Source organism: Hylaeus anthracinus, unplaced genomic scaffold (genome assembly GCF_026225885.1).
Source record: "Hylaeus anthracinus isolate JK02 unplaced genomic scaffold, UHH_iyHylAnth1.0_haploid 12001, whole genome shotgun sequence".
Lineage (NCBI taxonomy): Eukaryota > Metazoa > Arthropoda > Insecta > Hymenoptera > Colletidae > Hylaeus > Hylaeus anthracinus.
In genome coordinates this window covers 10,299,487-10,312,873 of record NW_026534348.1, presented here as the reverse complement: position 1 = coordinate 10,312,873, position 13,387 = coordinate 10,299,487, and the positions used below count along the sequence as shown (strand labels likewise).

Genomic DNA, 13,387 nt, shown 5'->3' with positions numbered 1-13,387 from the left:
AATGGATTTCGCTCGACTTCAATTTTCATTTCACCCAAGTAACCGATGTTCTCTCTCCTCTTTTCTGGCTCTCTCGTTTCCGCGTGTCCCCTCCCATCGCATCGTTTCCCGTTTCCTACGCCCATCTTCGTCTATCTACATCACGGCCTCCGCCGGTCCTCCGCGTTTCATCGATTTCAATCCAAATACCACTCTGCTCACTTTGCCGGGGCGCGAGGCCGCCAATTTGAATATATTAGGCGATTCGTCCGAATTTAATGGAGCCGCATTAGGCGGCCGTGCATTTCCCAGAAAGACACGCGAGGACTTCCTAAGGGAAGTTTCTGGTCAGATGGTTTAAGAAATCGTAATCATTCAAGATTTTACTGCTGAGAAATTGCAAGAGTAGAAAGATATCGCGAGACTTATTAGCGTACATTTTAAAATAATTAGCATTCAAACTCTTTCTGTTTTATTTCGTTTAATTTTCATTTTGTAACTAAAAATACTACCGACTGAGTTTAGGGCCAGTTTGATCAACTAGCTTCATCCCTGCCACTAGTTTATCAATTCTCAGATCACTCCGAACTCTTACTGAACTCGTTCAACTATGTATGAGTGTATGATCGCAGGTAGGGTAGGAGACCTATAAATATTTGCTCGAATGCAATCTACTTAATCAAAAACACCCAAAGACTCGCGAATTCTCATAATTTCCATTTTCTTCATTTACTTCTTCCTTCCTCTTTTTTTTTTTTTAATCAACTCCATACGTACTATTCAAGTTACAGCCTCTCTTAAAGTAAGTCCAGCGTTTTATTCAACAGAGGAAGTCGCAATTAAACGAAATTTCTCCGCAACTTAAGAAGTAAGAGTTCAATAAAATGTCTGTAAAATTTATGGGGAGAGAGAAAGAGAGTTACATGAAATTTTCCTGCAGTTCCGTTGACGGGAATTAAATGAAAAAATTCCACCCGCAATTCGATATTCGAAGTGTCAATGGGATGTAGCCTAACTTCGCGCGGAATTTCTGTTTGAGTTTCCCCAGGAATTGCTTCTGTAATCGCGCGATTATCGGAGTTCACGCCGTACGTTGGTGGGTGAAATGTTCCATTGGCCTGTGGGGAATATCACGATCTTCAGTTATGTCGATTCAGGACTCCAGAGAATATCAGTTGACCAACGACTCACGTGGCATGTAGACTATACTATGTATATACCTGTAATTTACGCGATGTCTCCTGTATAAACGTCTCCCATACATTTCTACATGCCATAATAATAGCGCGTAACTTGTTAGTTTTTTAAATTTTCTGTCACGTGTCACACATCTAACATGCAATTTCTTCAGCAAAAGTGGAGAAAAATGAAACTTGTTTCTAAGTTATGTGTTCCTCTACTTCGTACATCTACTTATTTTTTAATATTTCTATCTCTATTAGTCATTTATGAATTACTGATAAAATCAGGAATGACGATCGGTTATTTAGCTGCATCTGTAAAAGTTTCAGAACGGACGGAGTCCTGGAACATGGTTAAATAATTAAACAGAAACAAAAATCCCATGCGTTATACTCCGTGCAATGGACTGAAGGAGAATGAGATAATGGTCAGACACACTACGCGTATCGTTACAGCATTAGTCAGACACAATTTACTGGTCCAAGTGTTGTGAGGATGACATTTACATAAACAACTAGTCGCTCTGCCAAATGTGGTCGCTAATAACCTAGACGTTGATGCGACCTTAAACAAATCAATTAAAAGAAAACACGAAACACTCTTACGATTATTTTCATCTTCGAGGTACTGTATGCTATTGCGAATCGTTTCGAAGAGACTTTAAATTTGCTACTTCGAGTGCACAGTTTCAAGATTCCAAGCTTTTAAACTGTATTTAATGAAAGATTCGACTTTCCGTCCAAACTAAAATCCTGCCTCGAGGGGTCTCGCGTTACGCCGATGTTCGAATTAAAAACGGTGTCTGGGAGCAATTTGTTCGGAGTTGGAGGACACGATCGAGCCGCGCTCCAAGGTTGGAGAGCGCACGTGCCATCTTTAATGCCACGTCGAACACTTGTCACGCGTGTGACTGGAGTTCACGAGGGTAGGCCAGGGCGTGTAGGGGGTCGATGAGAGCGAATCGCTCTCGTAATAAGTCATTGACGAGAACCCCGGGTGGGAAGACAACGTGGTTCTCGTCTTTTGCACAGTGCTCCTTCAGAGACGGGGTGATAGATCAAGCCACTTCACTTCCGGCCCCGGGATCCGAATGCACGTAGTTCGTTCGTGTACCTTGCGGCCCTCTTAACTTCGTAACATTAGTCTGCTATGCGTGGCTTGTCGGATTATATCAGTCCGTGGGAGTAGCGTATGCATCCGTTTACGTGCGAATGCACTCTGACTGCAATTTTTTTCCTCTGGGCTTGAACAAAATTAGCTACGAAGAAAATGTTCCGCTGGCGCATTTCCTGCATTTGCGCGAGACAAGTGACAAGTGTCACAGAAATGGGGTTTTTTTTCTTTTTCAGAGTTTGCATTCTTATTACATTACAGAAATCAAATTTTTTTGGAAGTATGAGCGTCAATAAAATCACAAATTTTGGAGGGCTATAGACTTAAATTGTCCTAAATTGTAAGCTGCTTGATTTACAGAAGGTTAGATATTGAATCCTTTTTTAAAATTTTTTTTTATTGACACCAGAAAGCTTGTTCACAAGTAATCTTTATGATGATAAAATACTAGGTCGAACCGTGTTTTTATTTACTTACGAAGTACGTCTCTCTCCTTCTTCCTAGCTCTTGCAAACACCAGTTGGAGAAACGTTGACGTAAGACACAAGTTGTCTTATACCAACATCTCCTCGAAACTTGTATAAAATTGATTGTTTTAGCATAAATTCTCCAATGCTAATATAGAACTGCACATATACTCCATACGCTGCACTCTCCATTCTCGTCTAGTTTGCGAATACTGGCACAACGGTGGCATTGAAGACGAGTTAAACTTTGCGTTTGTCCTCAAGTTTCCGTGCTTGTTCCTCTTCATCTGCTCAGCCAACAAACGAATCATTATCGTCAATTCTGGAAACTACAACAACCTGCTTCTGGTTTCGACTACACCGTGCCTAATATATTTCATCAGGAGATCGAAATTACTCGATACAGGCTTGTGTTCCAATTTCTGATTAAGGTATCTGCTAGGTAAACTGGAAACTCCGTAGAACGTAGTCGTACCCTTGGGAATGGAAAACTCTCCGAACTCAAGATTCACGGGACATCCGTGTAATCCCCATGTATCGACTGTATTATCTGCCTCGAAGGTTCACTGTATCCAGTCCACAGACCTAGTGGCGCGTGGTAAGAGTTCGAATTCTTGATCAGGGATGGACGAAAATTCTATTCGGGTACTGATTTCAGGTAATGAATAAAAGATGAACAACGTTTTATTCATTACTTGTTGAACGCAATTTAAAATATGCATTATAGAAAATGATTACTCTTTATGTGTGTATCAGTATACTTAACATCGTGAATGAATCGCAATGTAGTGGTTTCATTCATGTATTGTTAGAAGAAAATGTTAGCCATTTCTGGAATTGAGTGGTCAATTCGCGAAGAATGGTCAGTAATAGTAAAATGAGATTAGTGACGTCAAATACTCAGGCCTACAAGTTCATATCCATGCGTTCTTTGACTACGAAATGTCTAAAACGTCTAAACTCACGAGTCCCAGACCATTTCAAGATTTTGATCTCCACTGGTTCAAACGTGCCTGAAGTTGTAGTTGTTAATCTATCTGATAAGCTGAGAATCGTAACCCTATATCCTATGAAATATCGCCCTTTAATTTGACATCGAATCTCACGAGTTTGCGATCGTTTGCATCGGTTTGAAAGTATGTGAACATTTTCACGATACCAGTATCACGTCTGACCGCTTCTATGTTTGTATCTGTTCGTACGGGCTCGACGTTGTATCTGTCCCACCGGAACCTCGAGTCGCAATCACCAGAAACATCGTCTCGCCTTGAGTCACGTGTTCGACCACCCCACCGTTGAAAAGTGGACGGACGCTTTTGATCACCGTTTCCGTTTTAGTTTCGGTCCTGTTCGACGGGACGCACGTGCGAAACATCATGTCCATGCAATGCATCCTCAAAGGTACACCCGAGTGTGCTGTTCCTCGCGTGTAAATTTTGTTGTTACGGATGTTGAAACGCTGCCAGTGCTTTACGCCCTGCTTTCCCAGCTGCGCCTCCCCCGCTAAGCTACTTCAGTTTGGACAGTTTCCAGGTGGCTCCTTGCGCCTGGCGCGAATTTCAACGTGGATTTTAGCCCCGGCTACGCGCGAGAAGTGCTTCTTGAAACAACGAACACGTGCCTCGCTTCACCGTGTTCGATTAACGAGCTTTCGCATGCATCCGTTCCGTGTGCGCTTGAATTTTGGCGAGCGCCTCATCGCCGGCGATCTTTCCCTCTTTCTCGCGTGTCTCGGCGGATCGGAACTTTCTGCCCTTCCGATTTTACAAACCGCATCGATTATATCGTTCTCGGGGCTTGCGTGTATGTATACGGTGACTTTCTTTATCATCGAGGGACCATGAATAATTAAAGTCTTGCTCCTCGTAAGCGAAACGATCGATTAATTGGAATACTTGCTCGGTGGCTTCGCCGATTACTTATTCATTTAGTCCGTATTTCGAGCAATGGCGAGCCTGTAGGATGAAAGTTTAATTCCCTACCGGGTACTTAATCCGGTTACAGAAGTTTCGGAATTAGCGGAGCGCGGAAAAATTAACGATTCGATGTTATTCTTTCGAAACAATCTTTTTACCTCGTGCTTCGTAATTTACTGCTCATGAACGAGTTGGTGTGTAGCTTGCGCTCTACTTGTTTGGCTCAATCGAGTCAGGCTCCTACTCACAGTCAATGAAGATACCCAAGATGTGCCGTTCGTTCCGAATGACAAGTGTCGCACCTAGTCAGACAGTCAGTACATAAACGAGTCGAGAGAACATACAACATCCGTATCGGTTTTTTTTTTTAACACCAAAACAAGACTCGCTTCGATTGAATCTCGACGCGACGTAGTCTCAGGATTTCGCCGAACCATTAATCAGGCATACCCTAGGCGGCCAGACCGAAAAACCCAAGCGGCGACGCGTTCGTCGCGATTGCATGCTCGTAGAAAGGCCTGACGATCGTTAGGTGGATGGGAGAGATGGGAGATGATCCTCGTAGTGCACATTCGACCGATTGTTGTTGCAGTTACGAAGCTGAGAGAGCACTGGGACGAAACGAACTCGAAAGTGATGCAAAGGAAGACGCAGTTGGACGCGATGCTCGGGGACAGTCAACGATACGAGGCGAAGAGGAACGAGGTAGAAGTCTGGCTGGCACGAATGGAAACTCGGCTGGAGAAAATGCGGGCCGTCGGGCACACCGCCGACGTTCTCGAGGCGCAGCTCCGAGAACAAAAGGTACGTTGGAATTCCCAGACCCACCTCACCCCCGCCATTTTCATTCTTTTCTCGAACTTCTGCATTAACCCGCTCGCGTTAACCAAGCCGTGGGGTCGCCCGTTTTTATCTAGTCTTTATTTCTCGCGCGGCTGACTATTCGACGGAGTGCAAGCGCACGCTTCGTCTCTCCTAACCTCAAGCGATCGTACTTACCGATAAAGCTGTTCGTTTCGGGCACAGTGCAGACAAAGTACTCTCTATTATCTATTCTCTATTCCACGCTATTCTTTGCTCCGTAGCGCGCTGTATTCTCCACTCGGTAGCACTCTGTACGCTGGAATTTATGTTTGCGACTATCCTGCACCGAGTATTACTTTGCGTTCGTTTCTCAGTAATAGTCTGTACTCTTTAATACTGTTCTCACTCTTCAATACTCACGTTAACATTCTATACAAATAAATGAACGGAAAGAGGAAGTAGATCTAAAATAGATTCTACTTCCACTCATCTCAGGATTCTGCTTTTCATTGTTTTGAAATCGCTACTAGCCAAACAGGATTTTCTAAAAGTAACCTGCCAATGAGCCACGTGAAACGCCATTTTTATAACTTATACACGTAGCCAAAACTTTATCCTCGCTCTTTAACACCCACGTCAATATTGTATAAAAATAAACAGACAGGATTTCCATGAATTACTTTGGGATTAATTCCCAAAGGAGACTTTGCTTCGGAGCAACGTGGCCTCCTAGAGGGCGAACAAAAATTACGCTTTCGTTTAGCGAGGTACGAGCAAATCGGCTCCATTTAAATTTCAAAGCGACGCTAATTCGAGACTGATCATCGAGACTGATTGAAATAACAAACTACTCGTTTCATGAATATTGTAATGTCCTGATATCGAGGTAAAAAAAAAAAATATATATATATATATATATATATATATATATATATATATATATCCACCGTTGATGGCCTCGGTGTCATTCAGCGGAGGAAAAACAACATTCGAAAATAGCTGCGACAATCCCGAGCGTAGCCCAGGATCCCGAAGATACAGTGGTCTCGTAGAAATAAATTATTCCATGAATATCTCATTCGGCTCTTTTGAATGTAAACAGAGTTCCGGGGGGTTGGGAGGCAGGGTGATGTACTACGCCGCGCCGCGATCTCGTTGATTGGGACTTTGGACGTACCCTGTCCCCCCTCCCCTCTTCTGTTCCTACCCCCTTGACGGCTATTTTTTCTCCTGACTAACGTTATTCTCGCCCACAAAGCTCGCGAGCGAAACGTTGCTAAAGAGAGTTCGGTAGCTGACGGATGAATACCGATCCGTTCGTTCTCTTTAATCGTGGAGGCTGTAACGAACTTCCACCAGCTATCTATGGTCATTATTTATTCGCCGGAGCCTCGTTTGCATTTTATTCTTAACGGCACGACACCAACGCGGAACCACCGATCCGAATTACACGGGGTGCTTCGACCGTCGTTTCCGTAATTGCCTGGTTAAAATTGGATTACGCGATTCCCGTGCTATTCGGATACCAGATGAAACTTAATGGTAACAGTCGTCGAGGAACGAAATTCGATAGTTTCGATGATAGACGATCGGAGGTACGCGTTAGTTTGAACGCGGCTACCTAACGTGTTTAGGGCAGCCTTTGGTGAATGCTGTGAGGGAAATATCACGAATGACGTGGTAAAAATATTGCAGATGTATGATAAAATTTGCACTTAAACTCATAGAACACAGGAAGAATTATTTATTTTTTCAACAATGTGAATTAAGTACTAGTGGAATGATCAATATAATATATGTAAGTTTGTACGTACGCTCCAAAACTTGGTCGCGTGACTCAAACGGTCACACGACCAGGGCCAACACCACGCGAGGCGACGCCGACGATTTGTTAATGATTATAATCGACAATAGTATTGATTCATGTAGGCTACTAAATATAGCTTTGTAAATACTTTATTAGCCTTGTGCTAACGTGTAAATATGTTTTTTCCAAATACGGTTGTTTTGTCTGCATCAACAAGTGTCGATTTACTAACCTCCAAATCAATTTTGCTAAGTCTTGAATACAGACTTACATATATTATAGCGCATCAATATAATATAGTAAAGGACGATAAAGAGTAAAAAAAGGGTATAACGGGGTGGTGAATGTAAAGTAACTAGCACAGTGTACAAATTTGTCTGATTATTTAATTAGTTAGATCTTTGAAAATAATGACAGAAATTTCGTTGGAAAAAGAATTGTGATTCGTGGTGAAAATTAAGATGTCCAAAGGTGTATTTTAGGTATTTGTAAATAATTCTCCTACCTTCCTTCAATTCATCAATTGAGCTGTTCAATTTTTCAAAAAGTGGAGTTAATCGATTTGTGCAGTGAACGGTTCAATTTGTTGTACCCGAAGAGGAATCTTGTCGGTGAACATTATAAAATTCTGGAGCAGGGAGTGCGAGAGACGAGCATGGCGGGGTAGAATGTGGAAGGGATAAATAGAAGCGATTATAAATTCCAGTGTGGACGGGTAGTATCGCGGCCAAATAAAAGTTTCCACCGCGAGGAGCACCTTCATCAAACTTCGTCGTTTCCCAGCCATAGATTTCTTTCTTTCATGTTATTGAGACGCGAGCGAAACTTGTGTGTGATAGCTGGTATGGCTTATCTAAGTTTTCCCTCCCCGTGGCACTGACCTTCCCTCGACATATTATTTAGTTCTGTTCATTATTCCAGTCTTTCCACGCGGAGCTACACCAGTACAAGCACCACATCGAACTTTTCAATCAGCTCACGCAGAAGCTGATTGCTGTGTATCAACAGGACGACACCACTCGCGTGAAGAAGATGACGGAGACCATCAATCAGAGATACAACAATCTCAACACCAGGTAGGTCATGCATGTCCTTCGTGCTTCTTTGCTGTATGATAAGTTGATATTAACACGTTGATCGCTACGTCACCCATATGTGGGTGACAGTGCTTTTCGCTGAAAAACAAACGAAATTAATTCTGAATGTTAAGCATCAAAGAAAATAAATTTGAATGAAATTCTTAAACTTCAATGAAGTTATCAAAATAAATACCGTAATAAATGTTTGATTATGTAGTTTCCGATGGTCTGGAAACAAAACTTAATCAAAGTAGACATTTTCAGGAGTGTTATCCTGAGTGTTTGTCCGGCAGTCAACGTGTTAAGCAGGCTGTTTTGGAGCAAATGTTAACTCTTTGCATTCGAAGCCATTTCGTTGCAGACTGTGCTAAGAAGAATCATGTTGTATCAAATAATTTAGTATGAAAATCGTGTAATTTATTGTAATGCTACTTTGATTTATTTGGTCGCGCTACTTGAATGGAAACCTCCAAGGATGTGTACGCCTTTGAAAATGTTGTCCTCGAGAGAATTTATCTTACCTGATCTCTATCAAAGTTCGCTGGACTTCCAACGTCCCTTCAGAGGGGACATCCGGGTACAAGGGATTAAAGAAGTTGTGAGATTAATTGTAACTGCAAACTCGAGGGTGTGAAATTTAAAATTAATTTGTTAAGCCATTGTCGATTCGAAGATTCAAAGAAAACCCTTTGGTTTGAGACATGAATTTTATTTTCGTTTAAGATTGATGTTTAAAGTGATATCAGAGATAGAGTTTTGTGGAAAACAAAGTGTCTACTGTTATGCAAGCAGGTTATTTTTAGCATAGATTACGGATACGCGACTGAAATTCCACGAGAGAATAGATCGAGCTAATTTAATTAATTATTAAGCTCTAGGAAAACTTCTGCCAAGGTTGACTCACTGGGGTTAAAAATTCTTCTCGTTTTCTAAATATTCGATCTAAAATAACGTTATAGTTGTACTTGAATTAAACAGAAGTCAACAGTCAATGAAAATAAAATGAGCCCCGAATAATCTAGATAGAAGTCCTCTTAGAGTCAAAGCATTCCCTCGACGAGCGAAAGAATCGCGTTCGAATCCCAGTCAGGCAACCCGATCTTCTTCTCCTATAAAACGTATTACCTCCGCTGAAACGCATTGAATTCGAATGTAAATTCGAGTGGAATGCGTTTGCACATCGATTGTGCAACGATACATGTATTAAATCCTTCCCAGTATCATCAATCGAGGAAAACTGCTGCACTCCGCGATGAACTCCCTCCACAACTTCGACCGGTCCCTGGACAAGTTCTTGGCTTGGTTGAGTGAAGCTGAGTCCTCGATGGAGGGATTGGAAGCGGAGGCCGATCGACTGGGAGGACGACGAGACCAGGGCGCGCTCAGACGACCGCAACATCAGCTTAAGGTAAGTTTATATCTGCCTATGCGAATCTACCAATCGAATCTTCGTGTCAGCCTAGATTTCTCGATTTTAGAAATGTTGGATTTCAATTGAAAAATTGAGACTGTCGACGTTAACTCATTCTTTGCCAACTACGAGATGGCTCGTAGTTCAAATTGATTGCAACTACTCGAGGTATAAGTTTATATATCCTTTTGAGTCACAAAAGGTTTATTTTTGAAACAACAAATTTAATATCACTTTTTATTATCAAAATAATAACCTAGATTACACATCTCTATTAAATCTTGGCGCCCAATGCAAAACGCTTTAAATTTGCCTGGCAGTGAATGGGTTAATCGACGAGCCACTATGAGGAAGTAGTGTCAAGGTATTCTTTTGTATATTAAATTACAGCTTGATTTTTTAAAAATTTATTTGAATTCATTAATAGTTTACAAATCGTTTCTCAAATTGGTCAAAAGTGAGGCTCTAAACGTTTAACGTTTAGTGTAGTTAAGCAACCACTTGCAACGCTAACTGTTGTACTTGGAAGGAAGTTCCTTTTGAGCAAGTAAAATTTTCTGTCGCTTCCCTGCACCTACACAAACTGACGTAACGTCTGGTTAAGGGATGGGTTATTGTACCTACAGAAAACTCGAAACTTTATTTAACGACTCCGAATTCTAAGGAAAGCTCTGGGAGGTCGTTATTCTTCCCGTAGAAATTGAATTCACTGACTTAGCCTATAGAAAACAAATAAAAATAGAAACAGAGTTCCAAAGAACTGTCTCCTTTCCTCGTTAGAGTCCAAAAGTTTTTTAAGAATAAAACAACTGCGAGCGAAAAACATTGATCGAGTCCTTCTCGTGATTTTTTCCGCTGGCTGGCACAGAATCTCAGATACGATTAACTAACTTTTCGCTGAATATCTTTACGTAGGATTTCTTCGATATTATAGTGTACTCATTTGTTGTTAAATTATAAGAATCATCAAATATTTATACATACAAGTTTGAATATTCAACTTTATTTAGTTTCAAAATTCTAAAAAATTAAACTGATCTTCTGAGGTTCGGGGTAGTTACGTGACTTAAAGTTTGACTTGAAGATAATTGACTAGAACGTTGTTTATATCAGGTTGTCCCGAAAGTTTCTTTCGTTTTATTAATAATTAATATATATACAATATTTCATGTTTTATGTTACATTACTGAATTGTGTACGATTCATTTCGCTTCATTACTGTTACAGCATCAATGTCTAAGAAATTAGATTGTCTATTTATATAAACACTGCCACAGGAAATAATTGAATGCAACTCACGAAAGAAACTTTTGGGACAACCTAATAGATTCTAGTAAATTGATTTTTGTTTATTTCTTGGAACACCATTTTCTCTTCTATGGCCAAGTAGTATCAAGAGTGAATGAAGTGTTTCCCAGTCGATATCTCTCAATTTCATGAGTTCCAAACTGGGAATACCTTTCGAAGAGGTTGACCCGTCTCTGAGCCGAAGACGATGTGCAGAAAGTCACGTGAAGTCAGGTTGTAAGATTCCTCGAGACGTTCTAACGGTGTTCACGGCGGGAAACCAGATCTGTATGGGTCACGTGTTGACCGAAGAAGGTTTTACGGCTTCGATTGATTCCCATAAAAGTGTGTCGAAGGTACCTGTCGGCGTATCGGAATATCCATTAAAAGGAAGAAGCTCGATATCGAGTATCGACACAATGCGGTAGCGATGCTTTAGCTTCTGTGCGGAACGCTCTTCAAGTTATGCATTATATCTCGTGGGAAACTGAAATCTTGCATAACAGAACGAAGATTCTCGAAACTCCCTCTTCTACTCGTATCGCGAGACATTGTCGCGAAAGTGGATTGTTGGTTTCGTTCGCGATATTGTCACGCGCATCCATTAATATAGAGTGAATTTCTAAAGATTTCTGCAAAATTTTAGGATGCCTGGGAAAGATCTTTAAGAAAAATAAGAACCTCTTTCAGAGATGATAAATATTTAACCGAGACTAACGAGCCAGTTTTTTTGTTTCGCCTTTTTTTAAAGGATGCTTAATTTCTTTTTTACTTTAAATAAACGCGAACGCGCCTTTCTGGTTTGCATTTATATGAAAACGTATCAGAACTTTCCAGCGTGTAAATAACGGTTGAAACTACTCGAATAATATATTACATCAGTCCACATAATATTATTCAAATTCTACGAGTATTTATTTATTTCTATAGTTCGTAAGGGACGAACCCTTGGATATAAAAGAAAATACAGTTACGATAATGAAGAAAGGAGAAAAAAACGTATCATAAAACAGGGATACAGAAAGGAAAATGTATAACTTGCGTCCAGGCGTGATCGCGGAACATTTAAATAACGGGATAAAGTCGCAAAGAGTCGACGATATTACAAAATAAATTAACGTTCACGAAGATACGATGTAAAGAATTAAATTTATCGTAACGGTCATTTCGTGCGGAATATCAAACCGAGGAATCAGTTGATTGATTAGTTTATATACAAAGAGCAGGTCAGCCATCGTAGGTTGCTCGAAAGTCAATAACGCAAGTTGTGACTGCATGGAACCGTAATTACGGCAAGAAGCAGACATATGTTGATATAGTAGTTGTATATAAACGTACACAAATAGACCAGCTCATTTCCGTCTTACATTAATGTGTAGTAGCGAGCTATATTGCGCGTGATCGATTGAGGGTGTTTACCAGCGTAGACTGTGAAAAGGTCAGCCCTTCCTTATTCCAGTAACAATGCTGTACAATGTGTTATATGGAAAGAAAATGTAACCTTTTATTTACTGAATTAATCAAAAGTTACTCAGAAGAACAGTATCAACAACTTGTTAACGCGTTTTAATTTGTATATATTTATGATTACACTTAATGCACTTTTACCAGTAGTTCGTAGTATTGCCACGTAAATGAAAAACTTTAAATAAAATAGTAAAGTTAAACAAAAAGTGGTATAGTTTTTAATTCAATTAACATCAAAGTCAAATATGAATATCCAAATTTTCGAGTAACATTCAAGCAGTCAGGTATTGAAATAATATTCCACTAGACAAGTGTCCGAATAGTCGTCCATTCGAGTAGTATTGGAGTAATATTCGTCGCGAATCCAAGTCCCATTTCGAGGTATGGAAGGATGCTACCTACAACCCTGATTCCACTGTCAATAATCAGAGAGCGCGGGCGAATGATGAGGAAATGGCATTGTTTAAATAATCAAGCACGGGCACTCGATGACGAGAAAGTTAAACGATCCACCGTAACGTATTCATGAGGATGATCAGAACGGAATCCGTTCGCGGGTTTTGTTTACAATTCCGTGTAACCGATGGACCGTCCGCGGCGGCCAAATTGATATTGCTCGCGTACGCGGCCTATCTCACCATTTCGATGAAATTAATCTACGTACCACACGTCCCCGTAACGAACATACTGAACGCGATTCCGGGAAATTAGCTTATAATATTGTTTGTCAGGTTATATATTATCGGTTAGCCAGTCGGCGCTACTTCTCTCTCTCTCTCTCGCGTAGACTCGCTCTCGCTCTCGCTCTCGCTCTCGCTCTCGCTCTCGCTCTCGCTCTCGCTCTCGCTCTCGCTCTCGCTCTCGCTCTCGCTCTC

General features: G+C 40.9%; 1 protein-coding gene across 9 annotated transcripts in view; it reads left to right on the top strand.

Annotated features, from left to right (window-relative positions):
- Window positions 1-13,387, top strand: part of LOC128891333 (dystrophin, isoforms A/C/F/G/H-like) — a 567,969-nt gene that overhangs the window by 197,237 nt on the left and 357,345 nt on the right. For all 9 annotated transcript variants that reach the window (XM_054150727.1, XM_054150734.1, XM_054150735.1 and 6 more), the window contains 3 exons: window positions 5,250-5,461; window positions 8,190-8,344; window positions 9,566-9,755. In XM_054150727.1, coding sequence (XP_054006702.1) covers window positions 5,250-5,461; window positions 8,190-8,344; window positions 9,566-9,755 — 557 coding nt within the window. The remainder of the gene's footprint in view (window positions 1-5,249; window positions 5,462-8,189; window positions 8,345-9,565; window positions 9,756-13,387) is intronic.